Source organism: Salminus brasiliensis, chromosome 21 (genome assembly GCF_030463535.1).
Source record: "Salminus brasiliensis chromosome 21, fSalBra1.hap2, whole genome shotgun sequence".
NCBI lineage: Eukaryota > Metazoa > Chordata > Actinopteri > Characiformes > Bryconidae > Salminus > Salminus brasiliensis.
In genome coordinates this window covers 30,898,637-30,925,162 of record NC_132898.1, presented here as the reverse complement: position 1 = coordinate 30,925,162, position 26,526 = coordinate 30,898,637, and the positions used below count along the sequence as shown (strand labels likewise).

Below are 26,526 nucleotides of genomic sequence, written 5' to 3'. Positions count from 1 at the left end.
GTAATTATATATATCATACAATTATATATATCATACAATTGCTACTTGTTGCTCCTAAGCACATAGTAGATGTATATGTGGAGGTCACGAGTACATATTCATACACATATTTTCTGCTATGGAAAAGTTATTCTTAACTTTTAATGGAATATGTAAGGTCAAAGTAAAAAGAATTTATTACAAGTCATTTTGGAGCATTTCTATTGGTCCATTCATCATGAGATTCGGAGACTATGTCAAGAACCAGATTCACATTATGTCAAAAAGTGAGAAACTCCAAAATAATGAAGATACCCTGTTTTTGCATGACAATAACAAAATGCCATTTATGTTCAAATGTATTTATACTGTATTTGTTCAACAAGGAAAAACTAATATATATGTAATATTTCATGTCAAGAACATTTAATTCATGAACTGTAATCACATTAAACATCATAATAGTCATATTATTCTTATTAATAATATTAATATTAATATTAGTTATTATTATCTCACATTATAAAGTGAGATAATAATAATATAAATAAGTACATTTGCTAGAATATGAATTATTCTTACGTTTATATTATTATTAACTAAGGCAAAGTCAACAGATCAATAGATTGTATTAATATAGAAATAAAGACAATAAATTATCCTTAAATTATAAAATACATTTTATTAAAACCTAAACAGAACATACTGTATGTACTGATTTTGGGCCACCAGCTACATGTGGCATTTACATCTGGCCCACAATAAGCAATAGTTGAGAAATGTGCCAGACATGCTAACTGGACCTATACTTTAGGTGAAGTTGAGGTTGGAAGTTTGTAAACACTAAGCAATATTGCAATATTATCAATATTACGCTTTCATTATTTCATTATTTTTGTATTGTCATCTGTACTAGAAAAAAAAACAAGAATTTAATATGCAGTCAAAATAATACAGACATGGTCTAAAATATACATATAATATTCATACAACCACTCAGATTATTGATTCAGTAGTGCTGAAAGTTTCTAAACTAATCAAAGCCTCTTAACTTCCTGTTAGTTATCATGATTGACTACAGCTGGCAGCTTCTCTGTGCCACATAAAAAGGCTTTATTTGACATGTGTGAATGCAAACATCTGGCCACAGCTGCACCTGAAGATAAAAACAATACAAGAACAATTAGGAAAGATTAAAATAATCATTTATGTAACTCTGTCGTTACGATGAGGTTGTGTGTTACAGCTGTTATACACCTCACCTCAGCCACCCTTAAACCACAGCTGTCAGAACTGACCCGCCTCACAGTCACTTTAGGTTTGACCATTGGATCTTGTTAAAACCTCTGACCACCTCTATGCAGTTATTTATTGCAGGGGACAGGGGAAAACAGAGCCGGCCCAAGGCATACTCGAATTATGCAGCCGCTTAGGGCCCCAACATCACCAGGAGGCCCCTAAAAGATATCAAGATACCAAGATATCATGATAAAATTATATATATATATATATATATATATATATATATATATATATATATATATATATATATATATATATATATTAAATAACACTGAGTAATAAAATGAAATGCTGTTGGCTGCTGCCTCTCTTGGGCAAATGCAGATACGCACCGCTTGGATGGTCGATAAAGGCCCGGGCGCTTCAGTGTATTGGTATGGGGGCTCTGCTTAGGGCCCCATAAAGGCTTGGGCCAGCCCTGGGGGTAAATGCTGGACCATGGCAATATTGCAAGCTAGGTAGTGTGTATTTAATAATAATTATAGAAAAAAATCCACATATTATGATATCATGATCTTCATGTACGCATACCCTACTAGAAGGTATGTTCCCCTCATAAGCATTAATATCATTTGTTTTGAGGTAATTTTCTTAAATATTTGTTTGATTAATTCAATTAAATCTGAGCAGAAGGCCCATGTCTTTACATACGGCATAAAAGACGCCACCTAAACAAACAGCGACTTTGGCCGGGTTCAAAACAACCTACTACCTAACTACCAAGAACGTTTAATTCATAAAGTTGAATCACATTAAACATCATAGAAAAATGAGACAATAATCATGAAGTAGATTAGCATGAATTTGATGCATCATATTAAGTATTAATATAAATAATATTATATTAGGTATTGTTATATTTATATTATTAAGAAATATTCTATTTAATTTATAATATTTATTTATTATATTTAATTATTTTTTCCTTCAGTTTATGAAGTTTTATCACATTAAACATAATAGAATCATGAAGTAGATTAGCATGAATTTGATGCATCATATTAAGTATTAATTGCTATATTATATTCATTTTCCTTATATCCATATCATTACAAAATATTACATTTAATTTGTATTATTCATTATTTGTTCATTTAGTTAATGAAGTTTAATTGCATTAAACATTATACAATCATAAAGTAAATTAGCATGAATTTGATGCATCATTTATTAATAATTAAGTATGTATACAAATTATTCTTATATTTATATTATTAAGAAATATTACATTTAATTTATAATGTATTGTTTTGTCCTTTAATTTATGAAGTATAATTACAATAAACATCATATAATCATTAAGTAAATTAGCATGAATTTGTTGCATTGTTTATTAATAATTAAAAATATTATGTATTAATATATATGAAGTATGAATTCGTGTTATAATAGTATATGAATTGTTGCAATATTATATTAATTATATTATTCAGCAGTGCATTGTGGGATATGTAGTATATGTAGTAGTGTACTCGTGTGGGTTTAGACGCTACATTAGCCAGTATCCGCCAGTTGTACTCGCTCCAGGCCACAGGTGGGCGATCTTCACCAACTAACAGAACGTCATCCTCGTAAACCACCGAGCCGAACAGCAGTCGACAAAGGGGAGTCCTTCGTGTTCTTCCAAAATGAGCAAGCTGGAGTTTCTCAACTCGTTTCTGACGGAGCGCTTAATGTCAGTCGCTGGAGAAATATACGAGGTGTTTAAAGACACGGTGGCTGAGTACCAGGGAGAGATCGCGCGGATCTTAGAGGAGAACCGCTGTCTGAGGAAGACTCTCGCTGAAATTGACATCAGCAGAGTTGAGCCCCGACCAGGTGCAGTAGCCTCTAACCTCACCTTTACCTTTACTACTGCATCATACTGTAACCCTCACCTTTACCTTTACTACTGCATCATACTGTAACCCTCACCTTTACTACTGCATCATACTGAAACCCTCACCTTTACCTTTACTACTGCATCATACTGCAACCCTCACCTTTACCTTTACTACTGCATCATACTGTAACCCTCACCTTTACCTTTACTACTGCATCATACTGTAACCCTCACCTTTACCTTTACTACTGCATCATACTGTAACCCTCACCTTTACTACTGCATCATACTGTAACCCTCACCTTTACCTTTACTACTGCATCATACTGTAACCCTCACCTTTACCTTTACTACTGCATCATACTGTAACCCTCACCTTTACTACTGCATCATACTGTAACCCTCACCTTTACCTTTACTACTGCATCATACTGTAACCCTCACCTTTACTACTGCATCATACTGTAACCCTCACCTTTACTACTGCATCATACTGCAACCCTCACCTTTACCTTTACTACTGCATCATACTGTAACCCTCACCTTTACCTTTACTACTGCATCATACTGTAACCCTCACCTTTACTACTGCATCATACTGTAACCCTCACCTTTACCTTTACTACTGCATCATACTGTAACCCTCACCTTTACTACTGCATCATACTGTAACCCTCACCTTTACTACTGCATCATACTGCAACCCTCACCTTTACCTTTACTACTGTATCATACTGTAACCCTCACCTTTACCTTTACTACTGCATCATACTGCAACCCTCACCTTTACCTTTACTACTGCATCATACTGTAACCCTCACCTTTACTACTGCATCATACTGTAACCCTCACCTTTACTACTGTATCATACTGTAACCCTCACCTTTACTACTGTATCATACTGTAACCCTCACCTTTACCTTTACTACTGCATCATACTGTAACCCTCACCTTTACCTTTACTACTGCATCATACTGTAACCCTCACCTTTACCTTTACTACTGCATCATACTGTAACCCTCACCTTTACCTTTACTACTGTATCATACTGTAACCCTCACCTTTACCTTTACTACTGCATCATACTGTAACCCTCACCTTTACTACTGCATTATACTGTAACCCTCACCTTTACCTTTACTACTGTATCATACTGTAACCCTCACCTTTACTACTGCATCATACTGTAACCCTCACCTTTACCTTTACTACTGCATCATACTGTAACCCTCACCTTTACTACTGTATCATACTGTAACCCTCACCTTTACCTTTACTACTGCATCATACTGTAACCCTCACCTTTACCTTTACTACTGCATCATACTGTAACCCTCACCTTTACCTTTACTACTGTATCATACTGTAACCCTCACCTTTACTACTGCATCATACTGTAACTCTCACCTTTACCTGTACTACTGCATCATACTGTAACCCTCACCTTTACTACTGCATCATACTGTAACCCTCACCTTTACCTTTACTACTGCATCATACTGTAACCCTCACCTTTACTACTGCATCATACTGTAACCCTCACCTTTACCTTTACTACTGTATCATACTGTAACCCTCACCTTTACTACTGCATCATACTGTAACCCTCACCTTTACCTTTACTACTGCATCATACTGTAATCCTCACCTTCATCTTTACTACTGTATCATACTGTAACCCTCACCTTTACCTTTACTACTGCATCATACTGTAACCCTCACCTTTACTACTGCATTATACTGTAACCCTCACCTTTACCTTTACTACTGTATCATACTGTAACCCTCACCTTTACTACTGCATCATACTGTAACCCTCACCTTTACTACTGCATCATACTGTAACCCTCACCTTTACCTTTACTACTGCATCATACTGTAATCCTCACCTTCATCTTTACTACTGTATCATACTGTAACCCTCACCTTTACCTTTACTACTGCATCATACTGTAACCCTCACCTTTACTACTGCATTATACTGTAACCCTCACCTTTACCTTTACTACTGTATCATACTGTAACCCTCACCTTTACTACTGCATCATACTGTAACCCTCACCTTTACCTTTACTACTGCATCATACTGTAACCCTCACCTTTACTACTGTATCATACTGTAACCCTCACCTTTACCTTTACTACTGCATCATACTGTAACCCTCACCTTTACCTTTACTACTGCATCATACTGTAACCCTCACCTTTACCTTTACTACTGTATCATACTGTAACCCTCACCTTTACTACTGCATCATACTGTAACTCTCACCTTTACCTGTACTACTGCATCATACTGTAACCCTCACCTTTACTACTGCATCATACTGTAACCCTCACCTTTACCTTTACTACTGCATCATACTGTAACCCTCACCTTTACTACTGCATCATACTGTAACCCTCACCTTTACCTTTACTACTGCATCATACTGTAACCCTCACCTTTACTACTGCATCATACTGTAACCCTCACCTTTACCTTTACTACTGTATCATACTGTAACCCTCACCTTTACTACTGCATCATACTGTAACCCTCACCTTTACCTTTACTACTGCATCATACTGTAATCCTCACCTTCATCTTTACTACTGTATCATACTGTAACCCTCACCTTTACCTTTACTACTGCATCATACTGTAACCCTCACCTTTACCTTTACTACTGCATCATACTGCAACCCTCACCTTTACCTTTACTACTGCATCATACTGTAACCCTCACCTTTACCTTTACTACTGCATCATACTGTAACCCTCACCTTTACCTTTACTACTGTATCATACTGTAACCCTCACCTTTACCTTTACTACTGCATCATACTGTAACCCTCACCTTTACTACTGCATTATACTGTAACCCTCACCTTTACCTTTACTACTGTATCATACTGTAACCCTCACCTTTACTACTGCATCATACTGTAACCCTCACCTTTACCTTTACTACTGCATCATACTGTAACCCTCACCTTTACTACTGTATCATACTGTAACCCTCACCTTTACCTTTACTACTGCATCATACTGTAACCCTCACCTTTACCTTTACTACTGCATCATACTGTAACCCTCACCTTTACCTTTACTACTGTATCATACTGTAACCCTCACCTTTACTACTGCATCATACTGTAACTCTCACCTTTACCTGTACTACTGCATCATACTGTAACCCTCACCTTTACTACTGCATCATACTGTAACTCTCACCTTTACCTTTACTACTGCATCATACTGTAACCCTCACCTTTACCTTTACTACTGCATCATACTGTAACCCTCACCTTTACTACTGCATCATACTGTAACCCTCACCTTTACCTTTACTACTGCATCATACTGTAACCCTCACCTTTACTACTGCATCATACTGTAACCCTCACCTTTACCTTTACTACTGCATCACACTGTAACCCTCACCTTTACCTTTACTACTGCATCATACTGTAACCCTCACCTTTACCTTTACTACTGTATCATACTGTAACCCTCACCTTTACTACTGCATCATACTGTAACCCTCACCTTTACCTTTACTACTGCATCATACTGTAACCCTCACCTTTACTACTGTATCATACTGTAACCCTCACCTTTACCTTTACTACTGCATCATACTGTAACCCTCACCTTTACCTTTACTACTGCATCATACTGTAACTCTTACCTTTACTAATGTATCATACTGTGACCCTCACCTTTACCTATACTACTGTATCATACTGTAACCCTCACCTTTGCCTTTACTACTGCATCATACTGTAACCCTCACCTTTACCTTTACTACTGTATCATACTGTAACTCTCACCTTTACTACTGCATCATACTGTAACCCTCACCTTTACCTTTACTACTGTATCATACTGTAACTCTCACCTTTACTACTGCATCATACTGTAACCCTCACCTTTACCTTTACTACTGCATCATACTGTAACCCTCACCTTTATTACTGTATCATACTGTAACCCTCACCTTTACCTTTACTACTGTATCATACTGCAACCATCACCTTTTTACCTTTCCTACTGTTTCATACTGTAACCCTCACCTTTACTACTGTATCATACTGTAACCCTCACCTTTACTACTGTATCATACTGTAACCCTCACCTTTACCTTTACTACTGCATCATACTGTAACCCTCACCTTTACTACTGCATCATACTGAAACCCTCACCTTTACCTTTACTACTGTATCATACTGTGACCCTCACCTTTACTTTTACTACTGTATCATACTGTGACCCTCACCTTTACTACTGCATCATACTGTAACTCTCACCTTTACTACTGCATCATACTGTAACCCTCACCTTTACTACTGTATCATACTGTAACCCTCACCTTTACCTTTACTACTGCATCATACTGTAACTCTTACCTTTACTAATGTATCATACTGTGACCCTCACCTTTACCTATACTACTGTATCATACTGTAACCCTCACCTTTGCCTTTACTACTGCATCATACTGTAACCCTCACCTTTACCACTGTATCATACTGTAACTCTCACCTTTACTACTGCATCATACTGTAACCCTCACCTTTACCTTTACTACTGTATCATACTGTAACTCTCACCTTTACTACTGCATCATACTGTAACCCTCACCTTTACCTTTACTACTTTATCATACTGTAACTCTCACCTTTGCTACTGTATCATACTGTAACCCTCACCTTTACCTTTACTACTGTATCATACTGTAACCCTCACCTTTACCTTTACTACTGCATCACACTGTAACCCTCACCTTTACCTTTACTACTGCATCATACTGTAACCCTCACCTTTACTACTGCATTATACTGTAACCCTCACCTTTACTACTGTATCATACTGTAACCCTCACCTTTACTACTGTATCATACTGTAACCCTCACCTTTTTACCTTTCCTACTGTTTCATACTGTAACCCTCACCTTTACTACTGTATCATACTGTAACCCTCACCTTTCCTACTGTTTCATACTGTAACCCTCACCTTTACTACTGTATCATACTGTAACCCTCACCTTTACTACTGTATCATACTGTTACAGTCAGCTCAGCTACTGCATCACACAGTAACCATTACCTACAACTATTTTAATATACTGTAACTGTTACCCCAACTACATCATTATACTGTAGCAGTTATCTCAGTTACGTCTTAAATGTCAGTGGAAAAATATCTTATTCCAAGTCATTTTGACACAGTTTTTGTTACGAAAATGGAAAAATTTACATAAAGGTTTCCACCTATAGAGGCTAGGCATTGACATCACACTCCCGCTGGAACCCGGCGCCTTTAGTCGGACTGAATGGGGAATGACACAAGCGATTATCTGCAGTTGGACTCAACAGCAGTTCATCCAAATCACCAAAGAACCAAAGAACCAATGATCCGTGTACATTGAACAGGAACGTCCACCTAACTGAGGCTCAAATCACACGTGTTTAAAGGATAGAGTGTTTTCCACTGTTTTCAGACACATTCAGCTGGGAATTTAGTCTATTCCTGCAGGAATTCCCAGAATCTTGGTCACATTGAGCTTGATTCATCAGAATTTAGTGACTTTTGTCTGTATTTAACCAATAATGCTGTATTTTACCTCCCATTGTCAAAATCATTAAGCAAAGAGGCTCAGGTTGCTCAGAGACTTGGAATTACGTCGGAACACATAAGAAAAATGCTTTATGATTCATGATGTCTTTTTACCCTAAAGCAGGGGTGGGGAACGCCTGTCCTGGACGTTTTGTGCTTTTCCTACCCAAGCACACCTAATTCAGCCAACCCATTAACCCATTCATTTCCAGTGTCACTAAATGTGTCTAAAGGTGCAATGGAAACAGCATTCTGCAAGTCTCAAACTCTCAAACTAAGTTCTGAGCTAATCTTGTGCCACCTTCCCCACAGGCTCTCAGACCAGCAGTGGCGACGGGGTTAAGGAGCGCAGTTCAAACCCGGAGCTTTTGGACTCTGAGCCTTCAGTAATACAGGTAAAGCTGGAGCTCGCAACTCTAAAGCAGGAATGTGAGCCACAGCCGTCTTTCAATAATCCGTATGCCTGCACTCCTGACCTGGAAAAGAGCGCCCGTAGTCCGGAGCCAGCGCCGAGTTTCTCAGACAAGCCTGTGGTCTTGGAGGAAAACGAGGACAGCGGTCTACATATGGACACGGTAGTTGCAGTCAAAGCTGAACCGGATAGATACCAAGCCTTTCCCTCTGGACCCACGAGCTCATCTGAAGCCCAGAAAGAAGAGGTGAACCTTCAAGCCGGAGACGAGCAAGGCTCCCTGTCGTGCTCTTACTGTGGCCGCACCTTCGATGAGGCCTCTCAGCTAGCCTCGCACCTGCAGGGGCACATGGTTTTGTTTAGCTGCGAGGTGTGCGGCAAGCCCTTCAAGACAAAAGGGGCCCTGCGGACGCATATGATAGTGCACCAGAAAGAGAGACCCTTCAACTGCAAGTTATGCGGAAAGGCCTACAGTTGTGCCAAAGTTCTGAACGTGCACCTTATCAGCCACACGGGGGAGAGACCCTTCGGTTGTGGTTATTGTGAAAAGCGCTTCAAACTCAAGAGCCACCTGAAAGAGCACGAGAGGATCCACACGGGCGAGAAACCCTTCAGCTGCCCGGTCTGCCGGAGGGGTTTTAGCAGGTCAAATGCCATGAAGATACACCTTCGGACTCACCATCGCGAACAGTTGCAGTACTCTCTGAATCAGTAGACGAACACAGCAGATGATTATTGTAGACTGATATACAGACCAGCACACAAATTTAGCAGTTACCACTTTCCACCACTGTGCGCTAGGAGGTTGAAGCCTAGCACGTCCGTTGTCTAGCAAGTCCCGTACGAGCCAGACAACCACATCTTTTTCTGTTACAGAAGGAGAGAGAGGAAGAGCCGTCCCACCAACCCAGAGAAAGCAAGGCCAGTTATGCTCTCCTGGACTCCCAGACGCGGTTGGCTGTGGCGTCACGTAGATCTGAATTTGCAGTCTGATGATGATGGGGCCAACACTAAGGCAGTGTTCAGACTGCAGGCAAGTCCGATTGGTTTCTCAGATCAGTCAGATCTGGTGAGATGACTGTCCGCACTGCTATTTGTTTATTTACAAGTGATCAGATCGGATTTGAGTTACAAGTGATCAGATCGGATTTCAGAATTCACAAACCTATCTGCATGGGTTGCTATGGTAACGACGTAGGTAACTTCACTTCCATCACTCATGGGCACATGATGCAAAATGACACGTTGAAATCCGATCTGAGTGGCCAGGGCGCCCAGAGCGCCCAGATAGAGCGTCAGATTTCATGTGGCTTTTTGTCAGTCTGTCCAGGCTACCAAAAAACAATCTGGATCCAATCTAGATGTGCCAAAAATCAGATTTAGGCTGGTAGTCTGATTATATCCAATGATCCCCTTTTACACCTGGTCACTTCATCCATCGTGAGTATCAGGATTGTGGATCTGGATTAAAAAATGCAAGTGTGAACGCTCCCAAGACTCATTGAAACCAGATTCAAATCCGATCACTCAAACCACTTCAGGAGGTGATCTGATACGCATTTGATCCACATGTCCTAGCAGCATAAACACATCCGTCTCTCTTTAAGACACAACCAAAACCCCTCCCACAACCAAAACCCCTCCCAGTAATACAACCAGTAATAATTGCTGTGCAATGAGCGAATTTGCATATTCCGGCCTATGGAATATGCTAATTTTAGCCTGACTACCCACTGTAAACGCATGTGGCTATAATCTCATCAGGATACAATCCAGATACTAGTCACATGGATTGACCAGGTTGCCAGCCTAAATCGGATTTGGGCTGGCAGTCCCACTCAGTGATTGGATTGATTTCAGTCTGACTAACTGGAGACATATTTGACCACCTTATCAGGATACAGTCCAGAAACTAGTCGCATGAAGTGACCAAGTGTAAACGGGGTCTTAGACAGTTGCACCACCCAGGGACTTCAGACATTCATTTTGGAGAGGAGAGTGTGGCACAACCTGACATGGGGTTAAATGTGGAAAGTTTCAGGTGGAACGTGCTTTTGATCATCTTCTGCTGTTCCCATAGCAACGGCATCTGAGACGTTTAACAGCAGCCGGACAGATACTTCCCGTAGTTCGTCCTGAAGACTGTTTCTGCACCATAGAAGTATTTTTTATCATGTTTTTGAAATCCAAGCTGTGTTTTTTTTAAGCCACAATATTAACATCTATTATTTTTATCGACTTTGAAGCATATAAATGACTCATGGTGAGAGCTAGCCAGGCTAAAGTACAGCCTCTGCAAAGCAGGGTCTAGTGATGCATAGTGAATGCATTGTTACAACACATCCTTCCCAAATAAACAATGGTCCATACCGTACCTGTGGTGTACCCCTGATGTTCCTATAATATTCCTATAATAAAAGTCTGTTTCTCATTATTCAATCCTCAATGTTGGTCACATTCTGTACATACTTTTTAACACTGAAAATGAGTGTATACTTTATTGAATAAAAAAAAAATGAACATTTTCCTGTTGTGGAAATGGTCCATCACACTCTTCTCTAAGCAATTACACTATACAGACTAGACAAAAGTATTGGGACACCTGCCCATTCATTGTTTCTTCTAAAATCAAGTGTATTAAAAAGACTTGACCCTTTGGTCTTGATCTTTTATTGGAGTAACTGTCTCTACTGTCCAGGGAAGAAGAAGGCTTTCTTAGATTTTGAAAGGGGAGCATTGCTGTGAGGATTTGATTGCATTCAGCAACAAGAGCACAATTACTGAGGTCAGGATGTTGGGCGATCACGACCCCTCCAACTCATCCCATCCCAAAAAGTACTTTTCATTCCAGAGAACACAGCTCTTCCACTGCTCCACAGCTCCTCATTGCTGGGGGGGCTTTATACCCCTCTACTAGCCCACTCCTGGCATTAGGCAGCATGGTGCCAGTAGCCATGTTTATCTGCTTTCGAGGGTCCTACTCTAGTCAGTACTTCTCTACAGGGACAGGGTGTTTGTGTGTGGCTGTGATTTAAAGTAGCTGAATGCATTAGAATTCATTAGAAAGGGGTGTCCACAAACATTTGGCCATATACTGTATGCAGGTCAAGTTTAGCTGAGTGTACAAGGGGCTGCTTGGAGGGTCTCTACTAGGAGGCCCTTACAAAATAATGCCTTAAAACAAGGTTTAGGAAATTAAAAAAGGCTTAGTTAAGGGTTTAGTACTTCGTCTTGCTCTTTATTTTCGTTATCTTCCCTAACGGCGCAAAAAAAAACAAAACACGGTAGGTGGCGGTGTGAGCATCCGTGCTAGCCCGCAGAAGAGGGCGGCAGGGGGCGCTGTTGTAACGCCGCGGCCCCTCCTGTTAAAAACAAAAGGAAGAAGATGGCAGAGAGTCCGTTCGCGATGGCCTGCGCCGGAAAAATGGCTCATCTAGAGACGCTCAATTCGTTTTTCTGTGAGCGTTTGATGGCCGTGGCTGCGGAGATCTTCCAGGCGGTCAAGGACACGCTGTCGGAGTACCAGGACGAGATAGACCGCTCCAAGCAGGAGGTCGTTTATCTGCGGAAAATGCTAGCAGAAGTTAGCATCGGCGGCGGCGGCGGCGGCGGAGCAGGTGAGTCCCGGAGCTCGCTCCTCCGCTGTAGCGTTCATTAACACTGCCAGCTCGGTGTGACCCCTCATATATTTCCCTTCAGAAGAAAGGATCATCTTATTAGACGGTAATTAGGTGTCTAACAACGCTGCTGAAGCGATATTTTAGCCTCGTAGCTAGCTATCCTCAGTGCAGCAGCAGAGAAGCTAGCTAGCCTGCCAGCCAGCCTGCCAGCCAGCCTGCCAACCAACCAGCCAGCCAGCCAACCAGCCAGCCAGCCTGAGGCTCTGTATGTGTCAGATACTGGCTGTCCTGACATTACACCGGCACTGTCAGTGTAATGGGATGCCCTGGTGCCCAGTAGAGGGGCATTAGCCCCCCCTGCATCGGGCTGTGGAGCAATGCAATGCAATGCAATGCAATGCAACTGCCTTCTCAGGAGTCCCAGGAGTCTCAGGAGTCCTATGGGGTGATGAAGCTCCAGCCAGGAGCTTTAGGATGAGATTGGTGCTCAAAAATAAGTGTCCATCGTTTGTCCCTGACCTCTGCAGTAAGGCTGAGTGCAGTCAGATCCTCACTGCAGTGTTCCAGTGTCTAGTGTAAAGGCTTGGAGATAGTGTAGAAGCTGTCACTGCAGCACAAGGCAGGGGTAATGAAGGACAACAGCCACCTGAAGAGGTTAATGCCACTAAAATGCCACTAAAATGCCCCTAAGTAATGGAGTATGGAGTTCTGCCCCCCCCCCCCCCCCTGCTCCACAGCTCCTCAATGCCGGGGGGCTTTATACCCCTCTACTAGCCCACGCCTGACATAAGGCAGCATGGTGCCAGTAGCCATGTTTATCTGCTTTCGAGGGTCCTACTCTAGTCAGTACTTCTCTACAGGGACAGGGTGTTTGTGTGTGGCTGTGATTTAAAGTAGCTGAATGCATTAGAATTCATTAGAAAGGGGTGTCCACAAACATTTGGCCATATAGTGTATGCAGGTCAAGTTTAGCTGAGTGTACAAGGGGCTGCTGGTTACAGAGATGCCTGGAGAACTGTCTACTAGGAGGACCTTATCTGCAGCTTGTAAACTAATGTATGTTTCCTGCAGATGTGCAGACCATCCAGGCGGACGGAGTTCTCCTCGAGCAGCAGAACTCTCACCAAGACCCATTGGACCCAGAGCCCTCGGTAGTTCAAGTGAAGCTGGAGCTTAGTGCCACGGAGCAGGACGCCGAAACGCAGCAGCCGCTGAGCGATGCCGTACCCGCTTGCTGCATCCCTGCGGATCCTGACACTCCTCAAGAGCCACCTCAACACAGAGCGGTTGACATGGAGGACGAGGAGGACGCCGGCGTGTCGGTGGACTCGCACGTCACCGTCAAACTTGAGCGCTGTGACTCGCAAACGTTCTGCTCGGACGAGATGAACCCCTGTGCGGTCCAAAACGAAAGCTTGTGGAATCAGTTCAGGACCATCGACGACGAACCAGGCCCCCACCGCCCATCTCAGTGTGACTTCTCCCATCACCCGTTTCACTTGCAGAGCCCGGCTGCGGAGAACGTGTTTCCTCACAAGGCTTGCGACAAGCCTTTCAGAGGAGGGCTATTGAAGACGCGCATGGTGGCGCACCACAAGGCGAGAGCGTACCGCTGTGACCTGTGCGGGAAGTGCTACAGCACCTCGTACGCGCTCAAACTCCACCTGAGGACTCACACGGGTGAAAGGCCGTACACCTGCAAGTTCTGCGTGAAGACGTTCAATCAGAAAGCACATGCCAAGGTGCACGAGAGGATCCACACGGGTGAAAAGCCCTACAGCTGTTCGGCGTGTGGGAAGCATTTCAATCGGACGTATCAGGTCAAAGTACACATTCGGAATTATCACCCTGACCAAGTGGCTACTATTGTCAAAAGCCGGCAATAAGCAATAATTTGGAAAGCTCTTTGGAAAGTGTATTTATTCTATCCCACATCAGGAGTCATACTTGTTCGTTCTGCTTGGCCAGAATGAGTGATGTACACACATTGTAATGCATTGTATTTTATTGTACGCTGCTTTTTTGCAGCCATGAAGGAAAACAAACACGTTGTAGAGATCCATGTTTGTGATGCACCTTGTTAAAAAAAATGGGAATCCATTATTTTTCCATGTACATTTCTGCTGATATGTAGAAACTGGGCATCGCAGAGAAATGCACCATATCATTACAGTGAAGCAAAAGTCCTGTATCTCAGTTTTTGCCATTTTTCACTTTAGAAATGTGCCAGACAGTCTTGGAACAAGATCTTTTATACATCGACTTCCACTGAAAGTTAAAAAGCCTTTTTTCCTCCGTCTCCGATAACCTGAGATACAGGTTCTTTAAGTCACAGCGCCGACACTTATCCAATAACTCAATTTAAATGTAGATATTTTAGCACTTCTTCTCTCCTGGAGCCCAATAAATACGGTTTGAAGTATCGGCCACATGTAAACCTACCAACATTTCTTACACTTTTATTTTTTAAGCGATTATGTGCCGTCTGATAACATCAGACGTCCCTGGATTTTATACTTTAAAGCATTTGATGTCTCCTTGTTATGTGAAGTATTCCTGTCCACTCAATCCCCTTCTCAAGCAAGCCAATCTTTAAGCACAGCACATGCCTGTAGTACTTTCCTTTATTTGTCATACTGGTCACTTTTAATGCTCATGTGCTGTTCTTCAGCTTGTTTGTCTTTATTTTATTTATTTATATTTTGTTTGCATATCTACAGTGACCGTACACAAAAATGAAAGACTGTACCAAAGCATTAAAATGATAAAATGTGCTTAGAATCAGAGACCATGCCCTTCCACTTCCTTTCCTGGACCTTACTGTCCCTTCTGCCAGTCCACGCTCTCTCGCGGTTTCACAGGTTTGGTCTGTAAAGATGCTAAACATGCTGAAAAGCTTTTGTCTGTCCGGCTCTTCTGCACTGAGCTGCAGCGTGTTTTTAATAGTGGCTTAGGAGAGCTGCTTTTTTTTCCACCACTGAAAGTTCTTAAGTTTTAGTAGTTATTTTATTTTGGCTTGAGCACTATCTTGCTGTTTGCTTACATGCACCTATGCCTGCTCGTTGTGATACTACTGAGATCAGATTATATAATAATAATAATAATAATAATAATAATAATAATAATTATAATAATAGTAATAACAAAAACCATGTAATAATATTGTGTAAGTAAACTGGTAACTAGCTATGTTTTACTCCTCCACTTGCTGTAACGGCCCATGGGTTTCTTTATTAAACCATTAAAGAAATAATTCTCTTTTTTTAAAACAGTGTGATTGCTTTTTTTAATGGCAGCAGCAGAATGTAGATATGGGAAAGCCTCAAAGCTTGGAAGACTAAGACTGTGGCTGTGTCCAAAATCACACACTGCATGAATAAATCCACTTATTAAGGTCTGTACAGCTGGATGTATTGTGAATACACTATGATGACAAAAGTATTGGGACACTTGCTTATTGATTGTTTCTTTTGAAACCAACTATATATATATATATATATATACACATATTACTCTCAATGAAAAAGGCATTCTACTAGATTTTATTGTAAGCACATTGCAGTGAGAATTTGATTGCATTCTGCGACAAGAGTGTTAGTGAGGTCAGGTTGTTGTGGCTTCTTCTTGATGTCTTTGAGCCTGTCCATCTGTCTTGGGCTGCCCGTCCTCATTTTCCATCTCCTAACAAATCAGTGTCTTTTCTATTGAATTAGTTTTATGGTAGCTAGCACTAGCCAGCTTGTTAATATTTATAATAATAATAATCAGCATCATATTTTATTAATAAATGATGAGTATCTATTATTTATGTATGATTTAATTTGTAATTCGTAGCCTGTATTAGATTTATACTACTACTAATAATAATAGTAATAATACTATTTTAATAATAATATAAGACGAGTATTTATTATTCATTATTATGTTGTCGTTCTAGAACCTTACCATTTATTAGATGTATAATTATAATATGTAATTGTAATATATGATTATTTATTATTACCCTTAGCATTTATTAGATTTATAATAATAATCATATTTTAATAATAGTATATGATGAGTATTATTTATTTATTAGTATTTATTGTCTTAGAAACTTCACATTTGTTAGATGTATAATACCAATAATAATACATATTTTAATTATAATATGACTATTCTTATTATTTATTTGTTTTAGAACCTTAGCATTTATTCGATTTATGCAAGTATTACTTATAATAATAATAATAATAATAATAATCACTACAACACTAAAGTCTGCAGTATGGGAATGGCAATAACAGTAAAATTGATAAAAGACTGCAAATTATATACAAATAAAAACTGAACACTGATTTTTGAAATGATTTCCATTATCAAATTGAAGTGACATTAGGAATAAATATGAACAAATAAAACAATTTGATTAAATTAAGACATGAGGTAATCTGTACAGCTGTGTGCAAAGGTTTGGTCACCCCTGTTCAGATTACCTGTACTGTTGAAGTGAGAACAATGCAAGTTTTGCATAGTTGAATTTACCAATAACTACTTGTTTATTTACTGAATTTAATATCGAATTAAAAAGAAAAGAGGAAACAGACCACAGCTGGCCATTTATATTAATTATTACAAAAAAATGCTTTAATTGGACTTTTACAGCGTTTTATACGGGAATATTATTAAATATTAAAGCAGTTTAACCCCTAAAACGTTCGTTGAACTGTAAACAAATATAAAATATGATGAATATTTGTTATAATCGTAAGGGCTGGGAGTGTGTGGCAGGATGGGATGGTCCTCTGCTCGTCCATGAGGGGGCGATAGGGAGGACCTCTGCGGTCGCGGCCGCCCGTCACTGAAGCAGCAGCTGTTTGGCCATGGCGTCGGCAGCAGAGATGGCTAAACTGGAGTCTTTAAACTCCTTCTTCTATAAACGGATGATGGCTGTCGCAGGGGAGATATTTCAGGCTGTTAAGGACACTTTTTCCGAGTATCAGGAGGAGCTGCATCGCTCCCAGCGGGAGAATCTGTACCTGAGGAAAATGCTAGCAGAAGTTAGCACTAGCATAAACAGCGGCTCGGGTAAACAGCGGCCTCTGCACTGCGCTGTTAGGGCTACTCAGGGCTGTATCTGCTCATTTTGGGGAAGAAATGCCCATTAAATAACATTAAATAACACGTGGTGGCCCTTTTTTCAGGTTCCTGGGTTTCTTCAGTGTAAATTGGGGTGGTTTCTGCATGGCCACAGCATCCTTAAAGGCTTTATAGGCTTATAAGAGACACTAGATATATGCCTAAATGTTTGTGGACACCCCTACTAATGCATGCATTCAGCTATGTGCAAATACACACTCACACACACACACACACACACACAGCTTGTCTAGTCCCTGTGGAGAAGCACTGACAAGGGCCTAACTAGCCCTACTCTCTACTGTCTAGGGAAGAAGAAGGCTTTGCTGTGAGGATTTGATTGCACTTTGCAATCTACAAGAGTGTCAGTGAGGTCAGGATGTCCCAAAAGTATTGGATGAGCTCCACAGCTCAATGCTGGAGGGGCTTTATACCCCCAACATGGGCACCAAGGTGCCAATAGGCTCATGTCTGTCTGCTCTAGAGAGTCCTATTGTATTGGCCGGACTTATCTACAGGAACTAGATAAGTGTGTGTGTGCGTTTGCACATCTGTAAGTGCATTCTTTACATTAAGGGTGTAATTTGGATGTAGAGTGGATTATATGTGTTATATGTGTGAGGTTTTATTAACCCATCCTTCTTCCCTGATAGATTCTCACATCCAGCCAAGCCATGCAGGTGTAACGTCTGCTCAGAACACCTCCCACCCGGACTCGGGCTCCTCCGTTGTTCGGGTCAAGCTGGAACTGTCCGCCGTACAGCAGGATCCCGAGCCGGAACAGCCGGTGAAAGATCGGTCGTCATGTCCTTCTCCATACGCCATCATTGCTTGCGGTCAGGAGGAGTCGCCGCCTCGCTGTTTTATGTCCAAAGGTCTGAACGCTGAGGAGAAACGAGGCGACTGCTCACAGACGGACTCTACGAGCGGAGTAGAAGCCTGGACCTCTCAGGCCATCTCCTCTGATGACTCGATGCAGTCTGAACGCGGACCTGAGAATTGTTTGGTAGCCGTCAAAGATATCAAGGATGAACCAGACGCCGAGACGTACTCTCAAGGCGAGGACTCCTATAGCGAGTTTACTCCTCACATAGAAAGCCATACCACGGACAGACTGCTTTATTGCGAAGTCTGCGGCAAGCCGTTCAGATACGATCGGGTCTTGAAGGCGCACATGGTGGTGCACCAGAAAGAGAGGCCGTACCGCTGTGAGCTGTGTGGGAAGTGCTACAGCTATGCACATGTACTCAAAATCCACCTTCGCACTCACACAGGAGAGCGGCCGTATCACTGCAAGTACTGCGGCAAGACCTTCAACCAGAAAGGTCACGTGAAGGGCCATGAAAGGATCCACACAGGAGAAAAAATCTACAGCTGTTCGGTCTGTGGGAAGCGCTTCACTTGGCTGGGTCAGGGCAAGGAGCATCTTCGGATTCATCACGATCAGGTGGCCACAATTATAAGGAAAATAAAGAGCAACTGTTGAATCTGATGGGACATGTTGAAGCGACCAACTGTTCTCAGATCTTTTTTGGGCAGACCTTCGTAGAAAATGCTCAGAATTGAATACCGTCAAGAACTTGTGAGCACTTGAACTTATGACTAGCACTTATATTGTCTGTTACTCAGCACAGCCAGACACGTTTAGGAGATACTTCTAAGCAGATCATTTCATTAGCCAGAGTTGTAGTCATGTAGCAATAGAGCTGACATTAATGTACAGACTGACATTAAACAGCAGGGGCCGGATTCACAAAAGTGTCTTAAGAACGAAATTCTTCATGGATGTCTTTGATTTTTCCATTAATTTTGCCATTTTTTTCTTAAACAATCGTCGTTCTTGGAAAATAAATTCATATAAAGTATAGCAGCATAGTTTCTTAACTTAACGAAAGCTTTACTCTGGTCTTTTCAGGACATTTTCACCCTAGCGTTTTTCCCCAGACCCAGGTCCGCTTGCTCCCGAGAGTTCGGTACAATCATTCAAAGAGAAATTGGTGCTCTGGGGTTCGCATTGAAGTGGACTTGCTGCGAGTGGTGTTGCATAATTGGTTAATTTTATTATGTGTTCAAAATAATGTTTCACCACAGAGAACCAAAAAAAGAGACCTTTTTTTTTTTATTTGGCTGTTGCCTCCACCATCACTGCTATGTCTTAATGACATTTTTGAACATTAATTAATACATTAAAATGTCTAAAATGTGGAGAAAGGAAATGCAACAAACTGCAACATAAAAGATCAACAATGAGGTCTAAAAGCTGTGCCCCCCCTATCTGTCTATCTATCTATCTATCTATCTATCTATCTATCTGTCTGTCTATCTATCTATCTATCCCTAATAATGAATTTAGGGAGAGGATGAGGAGTTTTTTTATTTATTTATTTATTTATTGAGAATTACTTTTCAGAAGGTTCTTATGAACTTCTAAGTGCTCATCCTAAGAGTCTTCCTAACTTCCTCTTATGAAAAGCCTCTGTGAATCCGGCCCCAAACGTGCCTTGCTGAATGACCCCGTCATCATCATCATCATCATCATCATCATCATAGCATGTCCACTACAATTAAAAACACATTTTATGATCTAGAACCAGCAAGAAACCAAAAAGGATCAGTTTGACGATCGGTTGGCTTGAGAATTACACCCCGTCCTCAAAGTATTATTCAACAGTGAAGTGCTGAGACCTCCGCATACAGTCATACAACACCTATGCTGTGCATGTTCACTGAAACGCAGAGGTGCGTCTATGCAGAACTGTAAAACAGTCTTGGGTGTGTTCTGATTGTCTGACAACAACGATACCAGATATGGATCAAATCAAACATGGGATTTACAGGACCAGTAAATGCAGTGTTAACGTTACTGATGGAAGTAAAACTGAATATTTCTGATATGTGCAAAACAACATCTGTTACCTATTAAACCCAAAGCCCACACTGTGTTTCCCTGCTTTCTGATAAGTTTAGGGCTGTCACTATCGATTATCAGTAGTCAATTAAAAAAGAAAAGTTATTTTTTATGCTAAACAATGTAAATGTATAGTAAGGGAGACCAGTAGGGCCATTAAAATGGCCAGCATGCTCAGGTGGGGGTAATATGGGTGGAACCTGGGCTAGGTGGGTTCTAGTGTGGGTTCATGTGCTGTTACTGGGACCTATTTGGTTGTATATCATTACAGCCCACCCTAATCTCACATGGGTCCCATCTAGGCCCCATATGCAGTGTACAACCCAGAGGGGGCCCATCACTGACTCTACTGGGCATCCATATGTGGGGCCAAAACCTTCTGGTTCACAGTTAGGCCAACCATACCGGCCCCCCACATGGACATGTTATCAAGGACGCTCATGGTGGGGTTCACTTCCTTACTTAACCCAGCTCTACCTAAACATGGACATTTTCGGGCATCTTTAGCATCCTCAACCTCAGCTTACCTATGATTGCATCTCCTATTTGTTAGCATAGTGGCAAAATGAGGTCCTCAGTCCGGTTGAATCTTGGGGTTACAGCATCATAGATTGGTGTACTGATTGTCCTTATGTCTGTGTGTGGTCTATTATGTGGGTTGTGGGGTCAGTGTACAGCTGACCAAACAAGAATTAATTTATTAAGCTGAAAAAATAAATAAATTTGGTATTTTTTTTTCCATATTTGTGTTGTCTCATTTTTCTGGCAATTGAGGGATTTTTTGTTTGTTTGTTTGGGTTTTTAAAAATAAATATTACCCTTATTTTCCTAAATTGGTACTGCCAACCAGGCCATCCGCTCTAGCTCCCCCTAACACTAGGAGGATAAGGACTAGCACATGCCTCCTCCTACACACCCAAAGCCAGCCACAGCCTCTTTTCAAACAGCTGGCATCAGCAGGTGCCGACTAACAGCGTATTTAGAGTGATGGCGGGAGCTAGGCACCGTCTACCCACCCGGACCCACTGCCAATTGTGCTCTCCCTGACTGCGGCTGCTGATGGCAAAGCGGCATGGCTCTGTACCACTGGGAACCCCCATGCATCCCTGGTCAGATTACATATTTTAATGATTTTCTAAGTAAAAATAATTCACACATCCTCTGCAGGGAACAAATTTTATTTAATTTAGTTGTGTCCTTTAGCATATGATGAAAATGTGGCATGTGCAACAGTTATGGCACTGTTTAGATATCTATTATGCTAGATAGCAATTTGCCAGATTGCCAGATTTAATTAATTTATTGTTTTGACTTTCACCTTAAGTAAAGACTGCAGCCTAACATTATTCCCTGTAGAGCTTTAAATAGCTAATATTTCTATCTACATGTAAATGTCCTCATTTGAATGTTTTTGAGCCCCTGTGCTGGAGCGCTGCTTCTCCCAGGCAGCAGGTGGCAGTGTGCGCGGCCGGTTGTTTTTCTTGCCGCCGGAGCGCTGCAGAAGAGGAGGGTTTAATGGCCTGATGCTCATCATGGCTAAACTGGAGCGCTTGAATTCCTTCTTTATTGAGCGCTTGATGGCGGTGGCTGGGGAGATATTTGAAGCAGTTAAAGACACCGTTTCTGCTTATCAGGAAGAGGTGGAGAGAACTAAACAGGAGAATCACCGCCTGAAGGAAATACTGACGGAAATCACGGTCAGCATCAGCAGACACGCGCAGACAGCAGGTCAGTGGATTCGTTATTCATTTATTTATTTATTTATTTGTTTGTTTGTTTGTTTGTTTGTTTGTTTATGTCGCTAATTATGGCTGCGTTTGTATTGTAACTGAGTTTATATGAATATGACTGTGTGTGAAGAACCGATTCAGCCTGAAGTGTCGCCTGAGATCTCCCTCAAAATACAGGCTTCCTTTGTGTAAATTCACAAAGATTTTAGATTTCTTTTATTATTAGTTAATTATTTTTATTATTATTAATATTAGTATTATTAGTGGTATTAATAGTAGTAGTATTATTAGTATTAGTAGTATTATTATTAGTAGTAGTATTTATATTATTATTAGTAGTAGTATTAGTATTATTAGTGGTATTAATAGTAGTAGTATTAGTAGTAGTATTAGTAGTAGTAGTAGTTTTAGTAGTATTAGTTGTATTATTATTGTTTCTTATTATTATTATTAGTAGTAGTAGTATAAGTATTATTATTAGTATTATTAGTATTAATAGTAGTAGTAGTAATAGTAGTATTATTATTAGTAGTAGTAGTAGTAGTGGTATTAATAGTAGTAGTAGTAGTAGTAGTGTTATTAGTAGTAGTATTAGTAGTAGTATTAGTATTATTATTATTAGTAGTAGTAGTAGTAGTAATATTAGTAGTAGTAGTAGTATAAGTATTATTATTATTATTATTATTAGTAGTAGTAGTATTATTAGTGGTAGTATTAGTATTATTAGTGGTATTAATAGTAGTAGTATTAGTAGTAGTATTAGTAGTTTTAGTAGTATTAGTATTATTATTATTGTTTCTTATTATTATTATTAGTAGTAGTAGTATAAGTATTATTATTAGTATTATTAGTATTATTATTATTATTAGTAGTAGTAGTAGTAGTATAAGTATTATTATTATTAGTAGTAGTAGTAGTAGTAATATTAGTAGTAGTAGTAGTAGTAGTGATAGTAGTAGTATTATTAGTAGTAGTAGTAGTAGTAATATTAGTAGTAGTAGTAGTAGTAGTGATAGTAGTGTATATAAATCTACAGAGCTATAGTTCTCCTGACTAGTCAGTCATTCTGCCAGGCAGCAAGCAAACTTCCTTATTGTCAATTATTACTAGTCTGATTTTAAAAAAATTTAATGAAAAATAAATACAAAAAAATCTCTACGTGGTTCCTATGCGACGATTCTTTGATCATATCTGATGCTGGATCAGTTCTGATGCTGGATTTTGTGGTAAGCACAGGAAGGTCTTCCAGAAAGGTCATACTGGTGCAGGTATCGCTGCACAGTAGAACAGTGCACCACCTCTCCAGAGTCAGCTTCTTCCTAAATCTTCCTGAAGGTCCTTTGCAGGTCTTTGTCAAACTAATGTTCTGTAAATTGATGCAATCCTACCTGCAGATCTCTCTCTAAAAGGTTTTCTGGTTTTCCAGACCTCAACTCAAAATGACATCATAAACTGAGGAAACTACTACCTGACAATGCCATGCTGTCTTCTTCAGGAACTGCTTATGAGAAAAAAAACAAATCTATAAATCTATTATTTTAACTAGAGAAAGAAAATCAAAGTCCCTGTGGTTTCTGTGCGACGTCAAACCAGGGGCAGCAATAGAAAGCGGCACTAAACTGTAAACTGCACCAACTGCAGAGAAGATGGAAGGAATATGTTTAATATTTTGAGATTGTATCCATTTGCCCAAAAAAACGTAGATAATGATCCACCGAACAAACAAATTTAATCCTGAAACTGAATATTTTATTTTGAATTTAGTTTATTGTATTTTTCTATTATTTTATAGTCAACAAATCTTCGTAAACAGTGTGAAATCTAGGCTGATTAGAGCAGTGTGACTAACGTTACGATCTAGTGACCAGTTATGTTTCCAGAGTGCTTTATACCAATTCGTAGAGATTGGTTTGTTCTTGGAAATATGTGGCTTTTTTAAGAGAGAAAACTGAATTATTTTGTTGTTGTCTTCTTTAAGTATTTCCCTCATCTTCTGTCTCCTTCTGTACTTACCTTTAGATCTACTACCCCCTTGTGCTGACAGACAGACTCCTGTGCAGAACTCCAACCAAAGACCACTGGAATCAGATCCCTCGGTATTACAGCTCAACCCGGGATTTGCCACCATTGAGCAAGGGGGCGATCCACAGCTGCTAGTGAACAGTGTGTCTGCAAGCTCTTCTGCCTGTGCCCATGGTGAGGAGTCTGTGTTTCTCAGCTCAGCTGGATGAGACTAAGAGAAAGTAGGATGGTGTGGTACAACAGATAACAACACTACCTGCCAGTGAGCTATCGCTCCATGTGGAGGGTGGTGTGGGGTTCGATTCCCGGTCTGTGTGACGGTGCTGCACTGCACCGATAAGAGTCCTTGGGCAGGACAGCATAATGCTGTAAATGTAGGATGATATACAGATGAACCCGAAAATCTTTTGGCATGTAAACACAGCCAGTGTCCAACTGGAAAACCTTTTGACTCCCGGCTCAGGTGTTCAGATACTGGGAAGATACCTGGAATCTAAATGCTGTCCATACATTTAGTCCGAGTAAGACACATATAACATGATGCCGATTTATAACCCCTGCCAGTAAAGACCAATGTGGACATTTTTCGTAACTATTGCATTTTCAGCTAGAAGTCTGGTTAATACACAAAAATCAGGTACAAAAACACAGGAAACAAAATCTGATTTTAGGTGAAGTCCATCTTCATTATCACTTTTAACCCTTTCCCCCAACAGTTGCCTTTAAATAAGATGAACATGGAACAAATAATGAAATATAATCAATAAAATGTAACACTCTTAATAGTCATGTCGAGAAAAAAAAGAGAAATAACTGACAATGGTGCTAATATTACTGAAAGTTTTATATAATATATATATATATATATGATTGCCTTTAGCTGTATTGTCTATAAATCCCTTTGTGTTCTTTATTTATTTTAATATTCTCATTCTCTACAGGTGATCCAACCAGTCAAGCTGTTCCTCAGGAGCTCCCAAGCATCAACCAGGAGCCGCTGTACGCAGAGCCCTCGTTCATACAAGTAAAGGAGGAGCTTTCTGGCATGCATCTGAATGCAGAGTCTCACAAACCATTAAACAACCCATTATCCCCGTCCTCTTCCCCCTCGGCAGCAACTGCATATAGTGAAGAACCACCTGACCACATCTCTGGAACGACCGTGAAGGAAGAAATAGGAGGTGAGGGTCCGCATAACGCAGGAGCCACAATCAAATTGGAGCCATGGGACTCTCAGAGCTTCTGCCCTGATAATGTAGCTGTGGCACAAACAGAAAACCTGCCTGAGAATCATGTGGAAGGTTTAAGAGATGATCACGGCAGCTACCCTTCTTATCAGTGTCCGGTACAGCCGGATCCTGTTTCTCAAAGCCGGACGGCTGAAGGCCTTTTCTGCTGCAGGTTTTGCGGAAAGCCTTTCAAAAGCCGTGGACAGCTGAAACAACACCTGGTCGTGCATCAGAAGGAACGGCCGTATCGCTGCGACTTGTGCGGGAAGTGCTACAGTTACGCTCAGGTGCTGGAGATTCACTACAGGACTCACACAGGAGAGAGACCGTATCACTGTCGGTTCTGTGGGAGATGCTTCAGGCAGAGAAGTCACCTGAATGACCACGAGAGAATTCACACTGGAGAAAAGCCGTACAGCTGTTCAGTTTGTGGGAAACGGTTTGTCCAGTCCAGTCAGGTGAAGAAGCACATTCGTAACCTTCACCAGCAGTCCGTATAACGGCAGTGAGGTCGCTGCTGTCTTCAGTTACAGCCTGTGTCTGCGTATATGTGGTCAGCCAGTTGCTTGCCTCGCTGGCGGTGGGTGGCAGGGGGCGGTAGATTGTATTAGGCCTGTGCTGGTATTGGAATCTATTCCAATTCTATTTTCTCTCATTTGCGGGATGTTTTGGCAATATTGTTTACTCTTTATAATCACACAAATAAATTAGCCTTGAATCTTGTTGCAGCTTGCAAATATAAAATAGTTCAATTCTACAGCACCTAACTGAAGAACTAT

General features: G+C 40.7%; 4 protein-coding genes across 4 annotated transcripts; all 4 read left to right on the top strand.

The window, feature by feature from the left end:
* The first annotated feature begins 2,909 nt into the window (after window positions 1–2,909).
* LOC140543420 (uncharacterized) lies at window positions 2,910–11,554 on the top strand. The gene is made up of 4 exons (XM_072666534.1): window positions 2,910–3,099; window positions 9,021–9,765; window positions 9,997–10,153; window positions 11,201–11,554. The coding sequence occupies exons 1-4, from the start codon at window positions 2,910–2,912 to the stop codon at window positions 11,324–11,326; spliced, it is 1,218 nt and encodes a 405-aa protein (XP_072522635.1). The 3' UTR covers window positions 11,327–11,554.
* Window positions 11,555–12,498: 944 nt separating this feature from the next.
* On the top strand, window positions 12,499–15,521 carry LOC140543079 (uncharacterized). The gene is made up of 2 exons (XM_072666092.1): window positions 12,499–12,737; window positions 13,812–15,521. Exons 1-2 carry the CDS (start codon window positions 12,506–12,508, stop codon window positions 14,624–14,626), a joined length of 1,047 nt encoding a protein of 348 aa, XP_072522193.1. The 5' UTR covers window positions 12,499–12,505; the 3' UTR covers window positions 14,627–15,521.
* A 2,053-nt stretch (window positions 15,522–17,574) lies between these two features.
* LOC140543013 (uncharacterized) lies at window positions 17,575–21,469 on the top strand. The gene is made up of 2 exons (XM_072666012.1): window positions 17,575–17,807; window positions 18,512–21,469. Exons 1-2 carry the CDS (start codon window positions 17,603–17,605, stop codon window positions 19,342–19,344), a joined length of 1,038 nt encoding a protein of 345 aa, XP_072522113.1. The 5' UTR covers window positions 17,575–17,602; the 3' UTR covers window positions 19,345–21,469.
* A 369-nt stretch (window positions 21,470–21,838) lies between these two features.
* On the top strand, window positions 21,839–26,469 carry LOC140543419 (uncharacterized). Its single transcript, XM_072666533.1, has 4 exons — window positions 21,839–21,875; window positions 22,183–22,494; window positions 24,516–24,692; window positions 25,460–26,469. Exons 1-4 carry the CDS (start codon window positions 21,839–21,841, stop codon window positions 26,245–26,247), a joined length of 1,314 nt encoding a protein of 437 aa, XP_072522634.1. The 3' UTR covers window positions 26,248–26,469.
* Window positions 26,470–26,526: the final 57 nt, after the last annotated feature.